General features: G+C 33.7%; 2 protein-coding genes and 1 long non-coding RNA gene across 4 annotated transcripts in view; 2 read left to right on the forward strand and 1 right to left on the reverse strand.

Annotated features, from left to right (window-relative positions):
- The window catches only part of LOC145724730 (uncharacterized), a 128,973-nt gene extending 112,614 nt beyond the window's left edge, over positions 1-16,359 (reverse strand). The window contains exon 1 of one of the 2 annotated variants that reach the window (XM_081973145.1): positions 16,192-16,359. The gene's annotated coding sequence lies outside the window, so the exon portion shown is untranslated. The remainder of the gene's footprint in view (positions 1-16,191) is intronic. The other variant, XM_081973144.1, reaches the window with a different exon arrangement.
- LOC145724734 (uncharacterized) overlaps positions 1-24,412 on the forward strand; it is a 177,494-nt gene that overhangs the window by 23,705 nt on the left and 129,377 nt on the right. The gene's annotated exons all lie outside the window — the stretch shown is intronic.
- Positions 5,899-7,200, forward strand: LOC145740600 (uncharacterized). The gene has a single exon (XM_081996183.1). The coding sequence runs from the start codon at positions 5,899-5,901 to the stop codon at positions 7,198-7,200; it is 1,302 nt and encodes a 433-aa protein (XP_081852309.1).

Raw genomic sequence — 24,412 nt, forward strand, 5'->3', positions numbered from 1 at the left:
ACGTCAAAAACGCTCTGCTCGCTCCATGGAGCTTGAAAACGAATGCGGCCAATGAATCAAATCACCGCCTACTATACTAGAAGGCCTAGAAGGTGCTTGTCAAAAATTCCAATATGGCGGAAATAGTGGTGACAGTTTGCGTTTGTTTGTATTGTGGAAATTGAGTTTTTTGAGGATTACATGAATTTTTACGGTTTAAAATCAAAACTTGAGGTTATCTGCGTAAGTTATCTTTGTTTGCTGCGGTTCACAAGTTTTTCAAGCCACATTGTAACAGCAATTCAGGAAAAAGCCCAACCGTGTCAGTTTTTTACTTTACAAAAACCGGATCTAACTCAACAGTGGTTGAACACTTTGAAGTGAGATGATTTTACTCCAACACTATACCCAATGGTAGGTACAAGTACTTTCTAGTACAGAAAACTTATTAGGTACCTGTTACATGCACAGGTATGAGAGTTACATTTTAAAGCATCTTTCATTGTGAGAGCAACAAAAATAATTTTGAATGAATGTTCTTGGTAATAACATAAGAACCATTTTCCAGTTTTACTTACCTAGTTTCAAGGATTTACAGATTTTCTTACATTGAACAGTGTTTAAACGTGTTTGCTGTTTGTTGTACTTTCCAGGACAAATGTTGTGTATAAAAAAGCTCTATCCATACATATCTGGATTAGGAATGAACCTTTTTTTGATTTTTCACTTACAGCTTGCAATCAACTACACGAAACAATTTTAAAAAAACATATTTTTTACTGCATCTGCATACGTTTGTGTATAAAACGAAAACCGCTAACGCCGCCATTAAAAGTGACATTTTAGGCTTTCAAATCCATTCAACACCTCAACATAAAAGATGAAGATAATCACCGCCCTCTGTACAAGAAAGCCAAGAAGGTGCATGCCAAAAATTCCAATATGGCCGAAATATGGGATTGACAGTTTGCATTTGTTTGTATTGTGGAAATTGAGTTTTTCGATGATTAAATTAATTTTTAAGGTTTAAAGTCAAGACTTGGGATTACTTGCCAAAGTAATTTTTGTTTGCTATTATATATTGTTGTTTATATGTTTATTGTTCTAGTGAAAGTGTAGTTTGTGTTCATTTTATTGTGTTATCACTAGAGTCCGGATTTCTAGAAATTTAGCTTTTTGTAAATAATAAAAGCAACCAACTTTTGACATCTAATGTGAACGATTTATACAAAAACACGTCATTTGACAGATTTTGTTCATGCTTTTTTTGCTTTTTTCTTCTTTTTGTGCTTATTTTAGTTTTTTGTGCTTATTTACTGCTATTATTGTATGGTTTAACCAGTTTTTAACAAGTTTTCAAGTTTTTAAAAATAAACTAATAACTGCTTTGACAGAAAAACGCAGGAGTTTTGACGTAATCTTATTGGTTCTGTAACGTTGCACAGTAGGCCATTGGGCCACGTGGTAATATTGACTTTTGCTGTATTGAAACGACAAAAACATGCTGCAAAATGTATAAGTATCAATTTACAAATTTAAACTGACCAAAAAATTTCCAAATGCTCCTAAAGTAGTCTAAAAAAATGTAAAAATATTCCAAAACTCTATAGAAGCTCTAAAATGCCTTACAAAAGCTTACAAAACAGACTAGAAGCTACCAAAAGCTTTTAGAACACTAACAAATGCTTTTCAATTTATTATCTAAAAGCTCTCAAAATATTTCAAGACAGTCTAAAAGCTTCCGTATACTTCTAGAGCACTAACAGCTTCAAACGTCTACAAGGTTTCAAATGCCTTAGAACCTTCAAGGATCTTGAAATTGTCCAAACAGCTTACAAATTCTCCTAAATTAGTCTAAAAAGGTTTTAAAACACTGGAGAAACTCCAAAATGCTTCTCAAGCAGTCTAAAGCATTCCAAATAGTCTTCAACTAGCCTAGAAGCTCTCAAAAAGTTTCAAGGCAATCTAAAAGCTTCCGCATGCTTCAAGAGCAATTTAAAAGCTTCCAAAAGTTCAAAGTAAAATGTCTTAAAAGCAGTCCAGAAACTTCAATGCTCCGAAAGTAGTCTAAAAAGATTTCAAAACATTACAGAACCTCCAAAGCATTCCGAAGTCTTTTAAAACAGTCTAGAAGCTTCCAAAAGCATTTAGAACAGTCATCGAATAGATTCCAAATGCTTTTCAACTAGTCTAGAAGCTTCCAAAAAATCCTAGAACCGTTTAAGAGTTTCCAAATGCCTCTAAAGCCTTTCAGAACCTTCAATATGCTCTTTAAACAGTTCAAAAACCTTCCAAATTATAATCTTCCGTATGCTTCTTGCAGTTTGAAAACTTTTAGAAGTTGAACTCAATAGTAAAAAAATTGTATCTCTGAAAGAGTTTTGTGCTTTTTTAAAGCTTTTTTACAGATTTTTATGCATTTTTGGAGGAAAATGATTTTGCTTTTTAAGCACTTTTTTTCACAATTTTAGTGCTTTTTAGTCCGGACTCTAGTTATCACTATTGTTATTGTTCCTTCAGTGTTCTATAATTTGTGGTTGGTTTTTTAACTTAAATTCTATTGCCTCTACAATATGCCGTCCACTGGTTGTTTGCCAAATTTCTAAAAGCAATTTGGTGAAAGGCCCAAAAGTGTCAGTCTTACTTTCCAAAAGACCCTGCTCGAACCCAACAGTGATTGAAAGCTTTGAAGTGGAATGATTTTACTCCAACACAATACTCAGTGGTAAGTACAATATGCTTTCTCATTCAGTAAACTTATTGCCTCTTACATACATTGGTATGTGACTTATGTGAGTTACATTTTGAGGCCGCCTGCATTTTGAGAGCAACAAAGGTTTACTCTGAAGAAACAGGACAGCTTTTAGAAGTTCTATTGGCACATTTACATTTTAAAAGAAAGGTCTTGGTAATAATATAAAACCCATTTACCAGTTTTGCTTACCTAGATTCAAGGATTTCCAAATTTTCTTTGATTGAGCAGTTTTTACATTAGTTTGTTGTACTTTCCAAGACAAAGGGTTCTAACCAAACTTGCTTTGGCTGGACTTTATTGGATATAAAAAGCCATATCTATACATATCTGGATCAGGAATGAAGCGTTCTTTGATTTTTCACTCACAACTTCGAATTAACTACACGAAAAAATAAAAAAAAACATATTTTCTACTGCACCTCCATAGGTTTGTGTACAAAAAAAATCCGATAACGCCGCCATTAAAAGTTACATTCTAGGCTTTCTTGTAAAGAAGGCGGTGAGTTAATCAGCTGTCACCCGGTGACAATCCGTGACACCGGTCAAACTTTGGCTGCGTCAAAAGTGATAATGTAAACACGGAAACGTTTCAAACATTCAGTGTTTATTTGTGTGAAATTTGGTAAGTAATTCCAATTAGTCTTTGAAAAAAATCCTTCGACCGGCGGTCTCAGGATTTCATCGTCGAATTATGTAGTCTCAATCATTTTCCAAGCAAAATTTTACAAAAAACCACCTATGCATAGTTTACCCGATAAAACCCTCGGCCCAAAATAAGTTAATTTTAATAAAACAAATATTGATTTTTAAATTTTTTTATTAAGAAAAAAATTAAATTATTTTTTAGTTTATTTTTTTTCCTACTTAGATTTTGATGCAAAATTCAAAAAATAAAATTAAAAATAGGTATTCTATTTGAAAAAATTAAGTTGATGGTAGTAACTTATTTTTGGGCCGCCCTGTATACATGCATTTACCATAAAAAAAAACCGCAGACAAAAATAAATATCGACGTGTAGGGGCGTATTTCCAAAAAACCAAACTCTTAATTTTAAATGAATTTGTTCCAACCTGCGCGTTCTCACTGTATATGGAATTCCCTCCCTTTTTAGTTTCAATTATCAGATTTGATTAGATGTGCCGCCAATTTGTTATACAGTACCTATAATTTGAACCAGAAGGATGCAATTTTCACTTGTCGCTGTGATAAAGTGAAAATTGCATTGTAGTTTCAATGGCTGAGGGATATAGTCAAATCAATTTGCATGTCTGAATAGTAAATTCAATAAAATTATCTACTTTTCAAGTCATTCTTCATTGATGTAAAAACACATTTTCAAATGTAAATACGTACTCAGAAACAGATTCAGATAGGTATATGACAATATACATAAAATATGTTTTTTTTCAAGCGGTCTAAAATAAGCCTATTGTGTACCTGTACTGCCGGCGTAGAAAGGCTATTTCATATCCTAGGAGGTAAAAAAATAATGTCCAGAACTTGATCCAGACTAAAAGCGTTGCATTTAGAAAAAGCAGATGAAATTAATGCAACACTTACTTTGCTTTGATTGGCTTGTGTGGCTGTATATTTACCAGTCCGAATTAATCGGTTAACCTGGCTAGGAAACGATACACATCCTATGTTTACCTTATTACGCTTTCACTGTGTCATCTGTCAAAAATCGTGATGTCTATAGCACACTAATTCAAAATTCAAACACCTTGTACTAATACTACTAATTGCGTTGTTGTATTGTCAAATAAAGTTTCAGTGAAGCCGTAAAGCGACCTAAATCGCCGAAATGAGTGATAGTGATAAAATAAGTTGTACACCACCTGCTTTAGCAGCAATAGCGTCAAATACGCTAAATAATTTGATTCCTGGCAGGTCCCCCGAAATGTATGAACGAGCGTACAATAAATTCACCACTTGGGCCAAAGAACACCAAGCGGTCAATTTTACCGAAAATGTTGTATTGGCCTATTTTGCCCATTTAAGTTTAAATCATTGAAGAGTTCGACAATGTGGGCGCAATATTCCATGCTTAAAGCTGAGCTAAATATTAGAGACAGTATAAATATTCTATCGTATAAAAAGGTGCAAGCATTTTTAAAGCAAAAAAGTGAAAACTATGCAGCTAAAAAGTCTAAAACTTTCACCAAGAACCAAGTAGACACTTTTTTAACAGAAGCACCTGACAAAAAGTTTATTTAGCCATGAAGGTAAGATCCGAAACAAAAATGAATTTATGATTTTTTTTTAATACCTATATTCAACATTTTTAGCTTGTTTTAATATACGGCATATCAGGGGCATGTCGATGTAATGAACTGGTAAACTTGAGAATTCAAGATATTGAATATATGGAAAAATTAATTCTGGTTAAAATTCCAAACACGAAAAATTACAAGCCCAGAACATTTACAATTGTTGGAGAATTTTACATAAATATTTGTAAAAAATACTTGTCTCTTCGTCCAGATGTTATTGATACAGATCGTTTTTTCATTAAATATCAAAATGGAGTTTGCCACAGAGTTGTAATGGGTTTCGAAATAGCGTTGTTTTTGAAATTGGCTGATGTCAAAGAACATACTGGTCACTGCCTTCGCCGAACCTCTGCAACTCTTCTTGTAGATAATGGTGGAGACATTTGCTCATTGAAAAGACACGGTGGTTGGAAGTCTACAACTGCAGCAGAAGGCTACATTGACGATTCTTTAGGAAATAAAAATGGCACAGCAATGAAAATTCTGGATGTAAATGATTGTAATTTAATACCAATGGAGAACAATACCACAGATGATATCAGAGAACCAGTAATTTCAACAAACCCACAACAACAACCTACTTTAAATGTAGACCATGAAGTAAAGGGACAGGAATTTCATTTATGGCAGAATTGTAAATTTGAAAATTGCTCATTTAAACTGACGGTTCATAGTTCGAATACCCACAAAGAAAATGTGTAGATTATTAGTTACATTTTTCTATTAATTGATATTGAAACCTTCGTGTAGTTAAGACGTGCCTATATAGTGATCGGAAAGCAAAACAATTTTTTGTCACTTTAATCGCAAAATACTGCAAAGGAATTCGAAAAATTTGTAAACACTTTGTTAGTTCTACATTAATATACAGGGTCCCTTTAAAAAGAAGGATGCACCCTGGGGGCTCCCAGGAGTCCGAGTCGTCGGACTATGGCTCCCAGGACGGTGGTTTTATTAAGCCAGCGTCTAAAAAACGTGGTCGAAAACCAAAAAATCCAGTCCCTACTCCCACAACACCAACTCAGGACACCAAGAGAATTGCGCTTGGAGAACATTCATCTAATATGACCAAAACTCCTACAACAATACAACCACCAACTATAAGAGCTCCACACAATAAACATCCGGTATTCAGCCACACCTTCATTGTTAATGCTGCACCAACAACTACCCGGGTTCAACTCGCATTAAAGTGGGAAGAACTGAAGCCCAACAACAAGGACATCATAATTAAACAGGAAAGCTTTTTCCTGATCAAAACGAACGACGAAGACAAATCAACTCAGATTCTACATCATCTCCAACAAGACAATTTAATCACGACATTTAAACTACAGAAAACTGACAACCTAACAACATTTCAACATCAAAAAACCAACCGTAATATCACACCATCCTACTCTGTGGTGGCTACTGGGGTAGACCTAGATATTACAGACGACATGTTCTTAAAACATCTGGACAACTTGGGTCTGAAAGTCAGATTCTGCAAACGTATAATCTCTAGGGAGAGAAACAGCCCAACTCTGATGATGCGACTCATAACTGGCGACCTCACTACCTATGAGAAGCTGATGAATGACCGCTCGGTACACTTTCTTGGACGCGTATTTAGAGTGGTAGAAAGTAAACCACCAGCCCCGATTCCTGCTCCGTGCAGCAGGTGCAACTCCTTTGAACACCGGACGGAGAACTGCAGGACGCCGGTCAAATGCACCAAATGCTTTGGGCCGCATGCGACCGGTTCTTGTAAGTCTCCACTACCCCCCAAATGTGCCGCCTGCCAATCTGACGATCATGCTGCATGGAGCATGAAGTGTCCAAAGAGGCCGACCACACCCATCAACGGTATACCCAACGTCAAAATTAAGTGTCTTAATAAGCGGACAGTCGAGGTGTCAGATGTACTTTCTAAAGAGAGTAGAATTCATCAGCCAGTAACCACACACGATCTCATTATCAACAAATACAAACATGAACTAAACAAACCCACTAATTTAAATCGTGAAGAACTGTTGAAAAAATTGCGCAAACGGTTTGTGGAAGATTATGACATCGACACCTCGGTTGTCTTCTTTGGCAATCACATGTATATACTTATGTTTGATATGCTCCTCCCTAACAAAAATTCCCAGACAGAACCCCAAGACCAACTCAGACAAACAATTACGAACATAGAACATTCAATCTAAAACTACTTTACGTCAACATTAACGGACTGAACAACAAGAAACATTTAATCTACAATTACATTGAACGTAACGAAACTGACTGCTGCATGTTTGTAGAAACCAAAACAAAACTGGAACAATCACCAACATACAGAGACTGGCAATTCATATGTAAACATGGAAATACTGCAAACAATGCCAGAGGGGGGGCTACTGTATTACTCAAACCTATACTAAAATTAGGTAGTCAAGTCAAATCCTCCTTCACTTAATAACCCACTAAACGACTGCCTCCACTTTACTATACCGTACCTGGACGACAAAATCCATATATTCCTAGTTTACATTCATCCGCACTCAGACATCGAACAAAACATACTGACTAAGGCATGTCTTTACAAATATGCTATAATCATTGGCGACTTAAACTTAAACAGAAATAAAAAAATACAGTTAAACAGATTTTTAGACAACTCAGACTTTATCAAAAAACAAACCCCGCCAACATTTCTGATGCCAGCAAATCAAGACTCGACACCAGACGTATTATTACACACAGAAAACCTGACAAATATTATAAAAAATATTGATTTGACAAATGAGCTTGGTTCCGATCATCTGGCCATAACTTTTGACATTGACATCCAACCAATACAACCCTTACTTAATACAAAAAAACACACAAAAAAGTTTGACTTAAACAAAACACACATAGAAAAAGTGCAACGACAAATACATGACTACATTCAATCACGGACAATAACATCATCTATAGATGAATTACAGAAACAACTGACATTGGCAATAGAAAAATTTTCTCCACAAGTAAAAAACACCTTTTACCAACATATCCTGCCAAAATTTATACTAAGACTGATCAAACGCAAACGAGAATTGTACAGACTTTACATACAAACGCAAGACAATGAATTAAAGAGAAAACTTAACGAACTGAACAGGAACGTAAAAACCTTAATAGACCAATACAGACAAGACAAATGGTTGGAGGCCTGCCAGGAAACCGAACATGACAACGGAAAAACATATTGGCAGAAAATAAAAAAACTGTCACGTTACAAAAAAAACAATCCACTTGGTATAATTAATGAAAATGGCTCAGAACAACACACAGACCAAGACAAAGCTGATGCATTTGCTAGACATTTTCAGAGGGCTTTTCAAACGTCTACCAATCCCAACTTCGACGACCAAAACTGGACTTTAGTGAATGACTGGTACGACAACTACTTTGACGACCGAATAGATTACAATATTCCACTAATCTCTGACAACGAGTATGACGAAGCACTTGCTCACTTAAAAAACACTGCACCTGGCATAGACAAAGTGAAAAGCAAACTTCTAAAAAGCTTAACTCCTGAAACCCACAAACTCATACTAGACTCACTTAACGACTGCATCAAATCCAATTTTTTTTTTGTTAGATAATTAGAAGTAGGATAACCTGTACATATAAAAAAAAACCATGTATACATAGGCAGAAAGACCGTAACGGTCGATAGCCGTTTTTTCTTTTGAAAAAGAAAGATTGTTTATACCAGGTGTCCAAGAGCACCCTGGACATAGGAGATTAACATGGGAAAACGGTTTTGATTTTTTTGCGCCTGTACGGCTGATTTGATTGAAAAATCGTATTAATGGAAGTTGTAGTACCTATCACGGACTAGTTTTCTGTATTTTTTTCGGATCTCTAACTTGAGCCCTTTCGTCGTAAAACACGAACAAAAATGCGAAAATTTTAACTTTTGGCCTGCACTGTATAGGCGGTTGTCGGGCAACGGGTAAACAGGTCATTGTTGCGGGTACGGTTGCTCGACAACCGCTTGTGCGGTAACAGTGCAGGTAAAAAGTTAAAATTTTCTCATCTTTGTTCGTGTTGTACGACGAAACGGCTCAAGTTACAGATCTGAAAAAAATACAGAAAACTAGTCCGTGATAGGTACTACAACTTTCATTAATACGATTTTTCAATCAAATCAACCGTACAGGCGCAAAAAAATCAAAACCGTTTTCCCATGTTAATCTCCTATGTCCAGGGTGCTCTTGGACACCTGGTATATATATATGATATTTTAATTTATGTTAATTGTGTTGTGAATATAAAAAGTTTGTAATGCAAACAAAAATGAAAAATCAGTGGTTTATTATGCCTAATGAAAAAGTTGAATTTATAAGATTGTGTTAAAATGATTGACCAAATTATGTATGCTAGTATTATCCTAACTAGCCAACAAATTGGGTTGTCCGGTCAAAACATCGCAAATCCATACACCCTGTATACATGCCGCTTGAAAAAAAAATAGTATACGTTACACGGACGTAGAAAGCGATTATTGTGCTTCGCTCAGTTGTCGACCTCAGTTGTCAACTTCGCTTCGGTCGGACAATTCCGAGCTCAGCACAATAATCGCCTCTTTCTACGCCCAATAACATAATATACTATTTAAATTCGATGTAGTATCCGAAAATCCAAAAATATACAAAAGGTGTACTATCGGTTAAACCGGGATAGAAAGATGAAAATATTTTTAAAATATAGCACGCAACAAAATTATCTTAATTTACAAGATTTACAATTTCTATAAATAAACTGCTCGTCAAAAAGAATCGGACAGCAAAATTGTTGGTCTTTTTTGAGCAGCTGTTTCTTCAAGAAACAGCTGCTCAGTTTCTTCAAATTGATTCACTCGATTATAATAATTTTTTTGAGGATTAAAAAGTATTTTCTTTTTCTTTCTGATGACCTAAATGAACTTTTTGAAAGTTGCCACGGATCCGAGTATACAGGGTGTGACTGAAATGTAGTCAAAAAATGAAAAATTCGTCTAACGCCATTTATGGCAAAAATATTTTTTGGATTTCTCAATAACTTTTATCGAGTCTTGAGGTCAATATCTCCAGACGTTTTCGCCAGTTTGGAGATTAAGGACCGTTTACAAAATTTATGGCAAAATTTTTAAATTGTGATTTATTTTAATTCTCTGGTTTCAAATTCAACAGATTCCGGAAGAAGTACATGATTAGGAAGTTTACACGTAAAACTACTCAATTTAAGTAAAAAAATTAAACAGGGTGACCTAAAAAAACTTTGAAAACAAAATCATATGATTTATCATAAATCTTAGCATGTTCAGTAATTTTAATGGAAAATAATGATATTGGATAAAAAAGCACACTATTTGTTTAATAATACAATACAACATATATGTTTTTACCACTTTGGCAATTAAAGGCCGTTTACAAAGTTTATTGCAAATTTTTTAAAATGTGGTTATAATTTTTTTGCCAGCAAAATGAGATTAGAAAAATTACATTTCAATTTATCCACTTTAAGTGAACATTTATAAACCGCGTTCTACAAGGTGGGTTAAAAAAATCATACAAAATAAAAATCAAAAAATAATGTTTTACCATACGGAATAATTCGATTTAATTTCATATTCGGTAGAATTTAATCAAAAATTACGGTTTTAATTTAAAAAAAATTCATATCCGATGACTTTGCGGGATACAAACCCATTTGTTCTTAATAACTTGTCGTTTCCCCAGCAGTTCGTTGCAACTCCGCACCCCTTGGCATGCTATTCACCAACTTTGCAATAAAATTTTAGGGACTTGCCTTCCATTCAACCCTCACCATTTCTGCTAACTCATTGAAATTTTGAAATTAATGCTCTGATACAAAATTACCGAACACGAAGATTTACGATTAAACGTATGATTTTATTTTAATTTTTTTTTGTTCCACTCTGTATGAAGGCAGTTGACAAGTTTTTACCTAAATTGGATAGTTTTAAGTGTATTTTTTTTCTAATGCTGTATTTATTCCGGAAAAGATCTAAAGAAGTTGCTGAATTTGAAAAAAAGAGAATTAAAAATAACCACATTTTAAAAAATTTATAATAAATTTTATAAACGGCCTTTAATCGCCAAACTGGCGAAAACCTCTAGAAATATGAATTGGATTATTAAACAAATAGTGTGCTTCTTTATCCAAAATCATTAATTTCCATTAAAATTACTAAACATGCTAAAACTTATGATAAAACAAATGATTTTGTTTTTAAAGTGGTTTGGGCATCCCTGTTTAACGCAGTTCAAGTAGTTTACTTAAATTGAGCAGTTTTACGTGAAACCTTGCTATCCCCTACTTCTTCCGGAAAGATTTTAAAGAAATTGTTCAATTTGAAACAAGAGCATTAAAATAAACCACATTTTAAAAATTTTGCAATAAATTTTGTAAACGGTCCTTAATCGCCAAACTGGCGAAAACGTCTAGAGATATTGACCACAAGACTCGATTAAGGTTCTTGTGAAACTTGCAAAACATATTGTTGCGTGAAATGGCGTTAGACCGAATTTCTCATTTTTTGGCTACACCTCAGTCACACCCTGTATACTCGGATTCGTGGCAACTTTCAAAAAGATCATTTAGGTCATCAGAAAGAGAAAGAAAATACCTTTTAATCCCCAAAAAACTTATTAAAATCGAGTGGCTCAATTTGAAGATACTGCCGCTCAAAAAGACGAAACATTTTGCTGTCCCATTCTTTTACAACAGTTTTCAACAGTTTATTTATAAATTTTTAATGAACGGTTTGGGTGCTACCCCTGTATACGAATGTATTATGTTCTTTTTTAAAATGGCACAGATTTATTTGAGTTGTCTTCATCAGGGATCAGGATTATCAAAGTAGAAACTTAAATGCAAATTTCCCAAAACATCATCTAACACTAATTGCATAAAAGGATAACATGAGACAAAGCGGTCTAAAATATGCTTATTATTGACGTGTACTGCCGGCCTAGAAGGACTACATTATGTTACTAGTACAATAATGAATTTTTATTATACTTAACCGAAAATACTACATTTTCAACTGTTTATAAAATACAGTAAATATGACATTTTCGGAACAGCGCACGGAAATTTTTTCCCGATCCCTCTTTCCGTGCGCTTAATAATAAACATAGATATCCATGATACTAGATATCCTCTGGCAACCCGAAGAAAAAAAGAAACGAGTAATGTGTCTATACACCGCCTTCTTTACAAGAAAGCCTAGAATGTAACTTTTAACGGCGGCGTTATCGGATTTTTTTTTGTACACAAACCTATGGAGATACAGTAGAAAATATGTTTTTTTTTATTTTTTCGTGTAGTTGATTAGAAGTTGTGAGTGAAAAATCAAAGAACGCTTCATTCCTGATCCAGATATGTATAGATATGGCTTTTTATATCCAATAAAGTCCAGCCAAAGCAAGTTTGGTTAGAACCCTTTGTCTTGGAAAGTACAACAAACTAATGTGAAAACTGCTCAATCAAAGAAAATTTGGAAATCCTTGAATCTAGGTAAGCAAAACTGGTAAATGGGTTTTATATTATTACCAAGACCTTTCTTTTAAAATGTAAATGTGTCAATAGAACTTCTAAAAGCTGTCCTGTTTCTTCAGAGTAAACCTTTGTTGCTCTCAAAATGCAGGCGGCCTCAAAATGTAACTCACATAAGTCACATACCAATGTATGTAAGAGGCAATAAGTTTACTGAATGAGAAAGCATATTGTACTTACCACTGAGTATTGTGTTGGAGTAAAATCATTCCACTTCAAAGCTTTCAACCACTGTTGGGTTCGAGCAGGGTCTTTTCGAAAGTAAAAGACTGACACTTTTGGACCTTTCACCAAATTGCTTTTAGAAATTTGGCAAACAACCAGTGGACGGCATATTGTAGAGGCAATAGAATTTAAGTTAAAAAACCAACCACAAATTATAGAACAATGAAGGAACAATAACAATAGTGATAACACAATAAAATGAACACAAACTACACTTTCACTAGAACAATAAACATATAAACAACAATTACTTTGGCAAGTAATCCCAAGTCTTGACTTTAAACCTTAAAAATGAATTTAATCATCCAAAAACTCAATTTCCACAATACAAACAAATGCAAACTGTCAATCCCATATTTCGGCCATATTGGAATTTTTGGCATGCACCTTCTTGGCTTTCTTGTACAGAGGGCGGTGGTCTATAGCAACGATTTATTTATTAATGACAAATTTTATTTTCTGTCAGTGAAAATTAAGTATTTATGTATTTATTACATTTTGCAAAAATGAATTCAGATTGTGAAGAAAATCGGGATATTCCCGAAAATATCTTACAACGAGCGGCAGAAGTGAGTGCAGATTTATTACCAGTGAAATCCAGGTTGAGATATGAACAAGAATATAACAGTTTTACCGAATGGCGGACTCAGAAACGAATCAAAATTGTGAGTGACGATATTCTTTCAGTATATTTTTGTGAAAAAGCCAACACTATAAAATCCTCCACTTTATGGAGTCGATTCTCTATGTTAAAGAGTGGTTTGGCAATAAAAGAAAATACTCACCATCAATATCCAAAAACGATTGCTTTTTTGAAACGACAAGCTGTAGGATATATACCAAAGAAATCCAAGATTCTTACAGCAGAACAAGTAACCAAATTTTTATGTGAAGCTTCAGATGGAGAATATCTACTAGCAAAAGTAATTTTAGTGTTTGGCATCTTCGGTGCATGCCGCAGAGATGATTTAATACGTTTGAGTTTAGATGATGTGGAAGATAATGGGCGTTTCCTTGTCGTGTTCTTACGAGATGGAAAAACTCACAGGTCAAGAAGTTTTACCATTACCAATGAAAATTGCAAATTCGATCCCTGTACAATTTACCGTAAATACGCAGATCTCCGCGCTAAACATATGGAGAGTAGAAGATTATTTGTTGCATACCGAAACCAAAGATGTTACGCTCAACATGTTGGGTGCCATACTATCAGTGGTATTCCAAAACTTATTGCAAAATACCTAAAACTAAAAAATCCCGAAGAATATACCGGACATGGGCTAAGGCGCTCTTCGGCAACCATGTTGGTGGAAAACGGCGGTGATTTGCTCACTTTGAAAAGACACGGAGGATGGCTTTCTTCCAATGTAGCAGAAGGATATATAGAAGAGTCCATACAAAGAAAAATTGAAGTATCACGGAAGTTGTTTAGCCCTTGTAACTTGGAAACTACAACATCTGTAACAGTCAATCAAGAGAACCAAAGCACACACGAACACTCCGCTTCAACATCTTTAGCAGAGTCTTTAGTTCAACAAAAAGAAATGCAAAAGGGATTGAGCTTCAACAATAATACGAATTGTACAATAAATATTACTATTAATAATAACGGTTCTGTCCAAAATTAATTTTCTTAGAATTACCTACTTGTATTTTTTTTGTTAATTTGAGTTGTATGTACTTACATTTTTACTGTTTTAAAAATAAAAATAAATATTCCCGATTTTCTTAATAATTTTTTGCGATATTTTTTGTTTATGTTGATTTCAGGTACCTAAGTATATTAAAAAATATCGCTCATTACTCGTCCAGAAATGGATTTTCCGTTCTTGCATGACTTCCCGTGTTCGGCTGCGCCTCACACGAGAATTTGTCACGCGCGCACGAAAAAATCCTCATTTCTGTACTGGTAATGAAATATACTATTTCGTTGTTATACTAGTAAATAAATAATGTCAATATTGTCATTTTTGACGCATGATGAATGGGTTTGCGTGATATTGACATTTATAGTTTATATGAGTTTATAATAATGTCATATACCTAAACCTAACAGTTTTTCTGATATTTCAATTTTTTCACAAAAATATTAGTTTTTACTATGATGGAAAATTATCTGTATAACCATTCTTTCTAAAGGTAAATATAATATAAACATAACATTATATAAATAAAGAATACTCATAATTGGTACGAACGTTCTACAGGGATGACAAAAAAGATAACTTTTATTAAGTATGTCATATAACCACATTTAATAGTATGCGATTTATTTACATTTTTTATACTTTTACCTTTAGTAAAATTTCAACATTGCCTTCGACATAAACATTATACGTAAACTGTTGTAACTGACGTAAAAAATAAAACATTTATGTTTTTTTCTAGAAAATTTTAATACATTTTCTAGAATCATTCATCATTTTTATATAAGCTTTTGGAAAGACTGACAAAAATAAGTAATAATGATTTTTTACCTAACTTATTTTACATGTCAAAGTTTGGCGATACCTGCATATTTGGTTTGTCGTAATAAATTTAGTTATAAAACTTAGTTTAGTTAAGATAACAAAAACGAAGGTAAAAATTAAAAAGGGATAAATAAATCGCAGACTATTAATATTAGGTATATGACATACTTAATAAAAGTTAAAGTGATTCATAAAAGCTATCAGAAAAAAGAATAATGCAAAAAAAGTCGAGATTTCTTAAGGTGAATTAGCCAAATTAGGTTTTATAAAAATTGATATGAGAAATCTACTTTTAGAAACAATGGCGATACAGACAATTTTCCCTCATAGTAAAAACTAATATTTTGCTGAAAAAATTTAAATATTAGAAAAACTGTTAGGCTTATTGCAACGACATTATTAACAAAAAAGTATTAAAATTTTTTAGAGGATCTAAAAAGGTGTTAACAAATAAGGGGTTCTATTTAAAAAAGCCAATATTTTATCTGCCACGCCTTTATGAATTACCCTGTATATCCAAAGTAATTTTAAACTATGCATCTCAATATTCTCTAAAAATGTTGTATTTACCATTTTTTTTTATTTTTTGAAACTAATCAGATAATAAACTTTACTCTATCGTTGATTCACTCTGTATATTGTAATTAATTGTATAATCAGACATTTTAGTGTAATTCTCGAATTGTTTGTTAAACTTATGACGGCATTTACGTATAATTTATATTTGAAATAAAAAAAATTATTTTTTTATTATTATTATTATACTTGATTAAAAAATCATGAAATTTTTTTATGTTTCACGCTTTTTTGAACTACTCTCTAAATTGTTAGAATGCTAGAGTTTTATTTAATGTGTATATTTAAATAACAGTGCTAACCAGAAATAAACAAAAAATAAATTACCTGTCAATCTGGATAATCGAATGTAGTCCTTTGCGAAGTGGATGCAACAGGTTGCGTTTCTATTCGACGAAAAATCCGAGTGGATCGCGTCCGGATGAAACGCGTCCAGGACCGATTTTAATAGCACTCGTGGTTGTCGTCGGGACGTTCGCGGAATGTGACGCCAGGACGCTGATGGACCATTTTTATATAAAGCGTCGTAGTGGCGCAGAAGAAACGAACGCATCGTCGATGGTCCAGAAAATCCGTTTCGGTGGTGGTTTTTTTTTTTGCTATTTTTTCCACTGTGTTAACCTGTAATTATCACGTCGATCTAGATTTAACCCAATTACTGTGTTTTTGCAAAATCCTGTTTAATTTTCATCAAAATTTTCCGACAATTAAGCAATTATAAGTTGTACAAAGAATTTTCATATTATAGCTATTTATTTTAGATTTGCAGAATATTGGAAACAGAGTATTTTATAAAATTGTTACTATTTATTTACTTAGTTAATGTTAGTTTGCAACGATGCTTTAATAATCAAGTTTTTTTTAAGACTTAACAGTGACTATAGTTCTTTATTACTTTACTGTTTTAAGTACTTTCATTATTATTTTTTCGCAATAAGTAAATCATTCGGAAAAACACACAGTCATCCAGGAAGGCAAGCTAAGAATGCGAGTTACAGTATCTAGGAAACCAAAAATGATTTAAAAGATATAATATGTTATGTATAAGATGTTTGAAACAAAATTTTATTAAGAGGTATGGCAATAAGTAGAGTCCGGATTACTAGGAATTCTGCTTTTCGTAAATAATAAAAGCAGCCAACTTTTGACATCTAATGTGAATGATTTACGCAAAAACACGTCATTTGGCAGTTTTTTTCATGCTTTTTTTGATTTTTTCTTCTTTTGTGCTTAATTTAGTTTTTTATGCTTATTTGCTGCTATTTTTTTGTATAGTTTTATTTTGGATAGATTAATTTACAATTGAAGCTTTTCCAGCTATATTGAGATATTGAAGGCTTCTGAGAGACAAAAACATACCAATTATCTGTTGCCAAACCAAATGCTCCAATTTCCAATGCAAAAAATTCCAAAACACTATATAAGCTCCTAAATGTCTTGCAAAATCTTACAAAACAGTCTTGGAGCTTCCAAAAGCTTTCAGAACAGTCTAAAAGCTTTCAAATGTTGTTCAACTTATCTATAGATGCTCCCAAACGAATTGAAGACAGTCTATGCTTCTAGAGCAGTTTAGCAGCTTCCAAAAGTTTCTAGAACCGTCTACAAGGATTCAGATGCCTTAAAAGCGGTCCAGAACTTTCAGTGCTCTTTAAACTGTAAACACTTTTCCGTGTTTGTTTTGCTGTAACTGCCGCCATTTTGTCACTGACTTTGAAATTAGGACATTTTTTACAGTTTTCAAGACATGGCACCCTTAAAAATTATATTTTGACAAATGACACTTTACGTCACATTTCTACTATTAACCTTACCTAACTAAGTTAGTTAAAGACAATTTTCAAAATTCAAAAATTTTCCAAAAAAATCTGTAGGGTACCCTTTAAAAATGTCAAAAATCTAGTTTTTTATTTTTCAAGTTCGACCGGTGCGTTGTACGGTAAAATGTTATATTTAATGAAAGCTGTGTTTCTTTGAGAGGCATACATGAAAAATTTTTACACTGCTAGCTCAAACCGTTTTCGAGATATTTAGAAAAATGTCGAAAAAAGGTAATCAAGTATGACGCCCTCTAGCGGCCAGACGGGGCAAGTCTGCCCGCTCAACGTCACGTGATAGCTCCAATCATTAGCTACTTACGATCATTTAATGTGTCTATACGAAACGTTTTAAATAATCAAGTTATTAGCGATTTTTTGGGAAAATGTACCGAAATTTTGTCCAAATGAAGGTTTTTCCTGGCCTACTATATTGACCGCCGCCTGAATTAAAGCGTAATATTTCGAAAACGGTTAGATTTACATAAAAACTACAAGAATGCAAAATTGTTCTTAATGGACCACTAAACCAAACTACGTAACGTTTGAACCTCAATACAAGGTGTGCACGAAACTGTTAGTGGCTCAATATTATTGCTCACCCGGTACACAATTTTGTAGATAGAATTTTTTGCTCTTCACCAGTGAAAGGAGAAATTTAAGACGTTTTGTTTGAGTGGTTAAACCTCCCTGAACTCCCAAAAATAACCAAGGTACAGGGTGTTGTACAACAATTTTTGAACTAATTTTCGGTAAAAAGTGCATTAAAGTAGTTTTTGGAAAATATCTCGAAAGCGATTAGATTTACACAAAAAAACACTGCAGAAACTCCAAAATGTTTCTCAAACAGTCGAAAGCCTTCCAAAAGCTTTTAGAACGCTCTAAAGGCTTCCAAATGATCTCCAAATAGTCTAGAAGCTCTCAAAAAATTTCAAGGCAGTCTAAAAACTTCCGTATGTTTCTAAAGCAGTTTAAAAGTTTCCATAATTCTAGAACAGTCCATAAGTTTTCAAATGCTTTAAAAGCAGTCCAAAAACCTTCAATGCTTTTTAAACTCTCTAGAAACCTTCCAAATGGTCCTAAAGTAGTCTAAAAAGATTTCAAAATACTACAGAAATAACTCCAAAATGCTTCTAAAGCAGTCGAAAGCCTTCCAAAAGCTTTTAGAGCAGTCTAAGAGCTTCCAAATGCTCTACATCTAGTGTAGAAGCTCTCAAATCATTTCAAGACAGTCTAAAAAAGCTTCCGTATGCTTTTAGAGCAGTTTAAAAGGTTCCAAAAGTTTCTAGAACCTTCTACAAGGTTTCAAATGCCTTAAAAGCAGTCCAGAACCTTCAATGCTCCTAAAGTAATCTAAAAAGATTTCAAAACACTACAGAAACTCCAAAATGCTTCTAAAGCCGTCGGAAGCTTTTCAAAACGGTCTAAAAGCATCCAAAAGATTTTAGAACCGTCTAAGAGTTTCCAAATGCCTCTAAATCATTCCAGAACCTTCAATATGCTCTTTAAACTGTCTAAACTCTTCCAAATGCTCCTCAAGTAGTTGAAACAAATTTTGAGATCAGAAATTTCCAAAACAGTCTAAAATCTTCCGTATAAGCTTTAATTCTAGAACTTGAATTAAAAAAAAGTAAAAAAAATTGCATCTCTAAAATAGTGCTTTTTTACAGATTTGTATGCTTGTTTGAGAAAAATTAATTAGCTTTTTAAACGCTTTTTTTAACAATTTTAATGCTTTTTTTAATCCGGACTCTAGCCATAAGAAATGCGTCTAAAATATTTTCGTCTTTTCAGCGTTTGCATGAAATCAGTGGCAAGAACGGATTTTCGTTCGACAACTCTTGTAACTGATGCTATTTGATGATTCTGTTGCTTAATTTAGTCAGTTTTAGTCCATTCAAAAAAAAAAAAAAAAATTAACACCATTTTAAGTAATAGGAAAATTTGCCAATTAATTTAACATTATATTGACGTTAGCTGTCATTGTTACACCTATCATTGTTATAGGTAGGTACAAAAAAAAAAAAAAAAAAAAAAAATCGTATATCGTTGTATTGGCCTTTATAAGTACTCTTAAAATCTGAAGTAATATACAGTGTGTTAGGTTTGAATTAAGAAAGTTGGTATACTTTGTGACTGACCCTGTATACTTGCGAACCTCATTTCACCCTCACGTCATGCGCTGTTATTTACTATAACAAGACGCAAATTTTGAGAAAAATAAAATCAGCAGTTTTCGAGATATTTTCAATATTCCAGACTTTTTAGACACCCTGTATATATAAACAATCTTTATTTTCAATAGAAAAAAGGCTATCGACCACTTGGTCTTTCTGCCTATGTTTACAGTGGGATTTTTTATGGTTTTAGTATACATGTTAACTTATTTCTAATAATTTACAACTTATTTACAAAAAAAAAAAAAAATAGTCTTAGTTAAAGTGCTCTAGTAGGGTGGCAGTGGGAAAGAGGTAATGGGATGGTGTGGTTTGTCTTGTTATGCACAGTGGGTTTAATATTGTCCAGTTGTTTGGATTATTTTTCCATTTGTTTTGTAGTTGTATAAGTCGGTCTGTTATTTTAGTCATGTTTGTACGTTCGTAGAGAAGTTGGTTGGATGGGTTGTGTAGTGGGTTTTCTGGGTGTCTTATTTTGGTTATTAGTCTTAGAGCAATCTGTTCCGTAGTCTGAGTATATCTTTTAGTTTTGTCAGTAGCGTTTGCTTTAAGTAAGTGTCCGTAGTCTAGAACTGGTCTACAGATGGATCAAAAAAAAAAGTCAACAAAAAAGCTATGCGAATGCGGCGGTAAATAAAAATGATGATAGGTTCTATCACCAATTAGTTCCTGCGACATCGGGGACTGTCGACTCTGCCCCGCCTGAGTTGGTGTCTGACAGATCAGAGGGAAGGTTGACGACTGTACGTGTACCAGTACCTAACCAAAAAGTGCAAAACATAAACAATAATAATAATCATTTCTCAAATCTATCAAATCTTAAAAATAACGACCGGATTACCAAATCTGGCTTTTTATTTCCAAAGTTAAAAACACAATAGACCCAGAAACCGTGCATGCATACATTTTGAAGCACATTCCATCAGCATCAGATACATCTGTGTGTGAAATTATGTAACGTGAAAATACCGAATCCAAATCATAAGTCATTTATGATTGGGGTAGATCCTGAACACAAAGGCCGCATTCGTTTTCGCGCTCCATGGAGCGAGCAGAGCTTTTTTGACGTCACGATGACGTAATTTGGGAAAACCATAATTTGACCAATTCATTGTGACGTCAAAAACGCTCTGCTCGCTCCATGGAGCTTGTAAACGAATGCGGCCAAAGAAACTGTCTACAATTATTAAAAGCATAATGAATCTTATTATTTCAGCACTAACTAAGCTTTTCAATTTCAGTATTAGAGACTCGGTGTTTCCTAAAATACTCAAAGTCTCAAAAGTGGTACCTGTTTTTAAAAAGGGTAGTACTAATGAACTCACGAACTATCGTCCTATCTCTGTTATACCGATTTTGTCTAAACTGCTTGAAAAGACACTTAGTAACAGAATTAGCAACTTTTTTGAAAGTCACAAGCTTTTCACTGAATGTCAGGTCGGATTACGTAATAAAAAATCTACGACTATGGCTATCAACAAACTTGTTGAATTAGTTAATGCCAGTTTCGACGATGGGTACTACTGTGGGACTTTATTTTGCGATCTAACGAAAGCTTTTGACTGCGTTTCATCTAATATTCTTGCTTAAAAGTTAAAATATTATAAATTCTCTTCAGAGAGTGTCAATTTGATTAATTCTTATTTGACTGACCGGTCGCAGCTCGTGAGCTTAAACGGAAAGTCATCCGAACTTTGTCGTGTACACTATGGAGTGCCTCAAGGGTCAATACTTGGACCTTTGTTATTTATTATTTATATTAACGACTTAGTAGGCTGTGACACCTCGGCTGATTTTGTCCTTTACGCAGATGATACAACCATAGTTAGAAAGGCATGGTCATCTAAGTGAGTCTCAAACTATTGTCACTGACTGGTTTGTGGCCAACCAGTTGAGCATGAATGATGCAAAGAATCAGAAGCTAATTTTGTCTACTCGTGCCACCAGTAATATTCCCAACGATCCTATCAAATTTCTTGGAGCTAAAATTGACTCAAAACTCTCATGGATATTACATCTGGCTGATGTATGCAGCAGTGTGGCATCGGGTGTTTTTGCGTTGCGGACACTTGCTTCCACAATCTCAAAAGAAGCAGCTTTGACGGTTATTTTGCTTGTGTGCACTCTAAAATTTTCTATGCTATTCTAGCCTGGGAACATGCGGCTGATACAGTGAGAGTGTTTGCCCTGCAAAGGAGGGCTATTAGAATCCTCAGTAATATCGGTTACAGAGACAACTGCCAATTTTATTTTACAAAATTGAAAGTTTTTACTGTATATTCACTATACACATGTCTCGTAGGGGAGAGTGGACCACCATGAGACTAAAAAAGTTAATCCTATTTTTCTTAAAAACTTTTATTTTAAATAACAAAAATATTGTAAACTCCAGTTAATATTAAGATTATTTAAGGGTATAACAAAAAAAAATGTTAGTTTTCTTCATTTAAAGAAAATACAACAACTTAATTGTTTTTCCAGTTGTCTCATGGAGCCCCACAACAAAGGCAACCATGAGACATGGCAGAAACATGAACAAAAACTTTTATTTGTACGTACTTAAAAGATAATAACAAGATTCTATATCTAAGAAATTAATATATTTTCTCAGCAGTAAAAGAATAATATTTATAAGAAAAAAAATTCTCATTTTTATTATTTAACGTAGGTCAAAATTGCTAAAATTTATTTCAAACTTGAAAAATGATTGCAATCTTTTTGTCTGACCGAGAACACATGGTGGCAGCAAAATCATTTTAACGTCTTGAAGTGCAACATGTGCAATGTCAGGTTGAACAGGAAAAACAAAATGCCGGTCGAACTTCAATGACTTCCTTAAAAAACTAACTTCAACTTCATTAGAACTTGCGTCACAACTTGTGACTTTGCCTATGTAAAAAACTTTTTGTTTTGATTGAAATTCGACCAGCACATAATCATTTATTGTTGGATTTCTTTGAAGTTCTTCAAACGCCATAGGATCAGGTTGTGGAATCCAGTCTGTCTCTTCATCGGAACTTTCAATGGGCACATCTTCATCTTCTTCTTCATCCGAAGATATTTCTTTTAATAGAGGCTTTATTTTCTTAGAAAAAACGTTTTTCTTAGCTGCTTCCTTTTTGGTTAAATTTCTTTTCCTATTCTGTTTTTCTTCCTTTTCTTGATGCTTAAGTTCAATTCGATCTTTTTCTGGTGTATCGGTAGGTACAATGCTGGTTGCTTTTTTCCGATGGCTATTTGACAGTTTTCTTTCTCCAGCCTTAGGAAAACCTCGAAAAATTTCCGGGTTTACAAATTTCTCTGTGGTGTTGATTTTGCCTATCATACGTTCAGGGACGTCTATATCCGGAGATGTTAAATTATTTGAGCAGGAGGCCCCTTCTGATAAAGGTGAAGATGTGGTTGGTGCTGTAAGTGGAATAGTTAACTTTTTCCAGATTGTCAAAAAAAATTTTTACGTTATGTTCGTTAAAAGATGATGCTCTTGAAAGGCTGCAGCCTTTAAGTTGCCTAATACTAAGGTTGGGGTGCCTTTTTAAAAATCCGTACAACCAGTCTATCCCAGCCATCTTAGTACGACGCCAACTTGCAGGTATCTTAATTGAATTAAGATGCGCCATTTCATAAGCTAAAGTTCTTCCGTAACACATCTAGCTAGCTCGTTTTCTTGGTTCTCGTTAAAAACTAAACGGTGTTTGTAATTACTCTTCATGGATGACTCTCCTATTGCGTCTATGTTACATCGTGTTTTTTCACGTATCTTTGTAGAGTTTGGAAAGATACACCATTTTCTTGAGCAGCTTTTTGAAGTGAGAGTTTTACTCCATTATCTCCTTCCTTACTAGATGTCTCCACAAATAATTATAGACAATATTTCAGTGTCTCACAGTGGCCCAGGTCTCATGGTGGCCCACTCTACCCTACATGTAAAAAGTCATGAAAACTCATACAACACACAGGAAAGCATCCAATACCATCATACGAGAACCAAAGGGAATATACCATACGGACTTTTGTAGAATTCATAAATTGCAAACTGGGATATCTTATTACGGTCCTAAATTCTTCAATCTGTTGCCATCTCACATAAAATCGTTACCTTTTCTGCAATTTAAAACAAAAATAAAAAAATATTTGATTGTTAAATCATTCTACTCGATCAATGAATTTCTTATTAATGACTTTTCTGATTTGTTATAATTTACATAAAATTGTAGCATTATACATATAGATTTAGTATTTTTATACTATCAAATTCATTAACTATTTTGACGTGTGTACCTTTTGCTATAAGCACGAATAAATTTTGATTGTTTTGTTTGTAGATTAATTTTTATTGTGAGGTTTTGTTTTAGTTAAGTGTTATCTTAATGTGTTTTGAGTTCTAAATATTGTTCTGATTTTATGATTTTCAGCTATTCGTTTTATTCTGTCAGAAATACCACGATGTATGAAAAGGTTTGTAAAAGGTAAAATTTGTTTTTGGTTTCCAGATGGATATTTTCGGTCTAGAAAAAGTGTCGGACGTGTTTATACAGAGCTCTGTTTTAGATTGCA

Source organism: Ips typographus, linkage group LG2, assembly GCF_016097725.1.
Source record: "Ips typographus isolate SLU linkage group LG2, UJ_Ityp_2.0, whole genome shotgun sequence".
In the NCBI taxonomy this organism is placed as follows: Eukaryota; Metazoa; Arthropoda; class Insecta; order Coleoptera; family Curculionidae; genus Ips; species Ips typographus.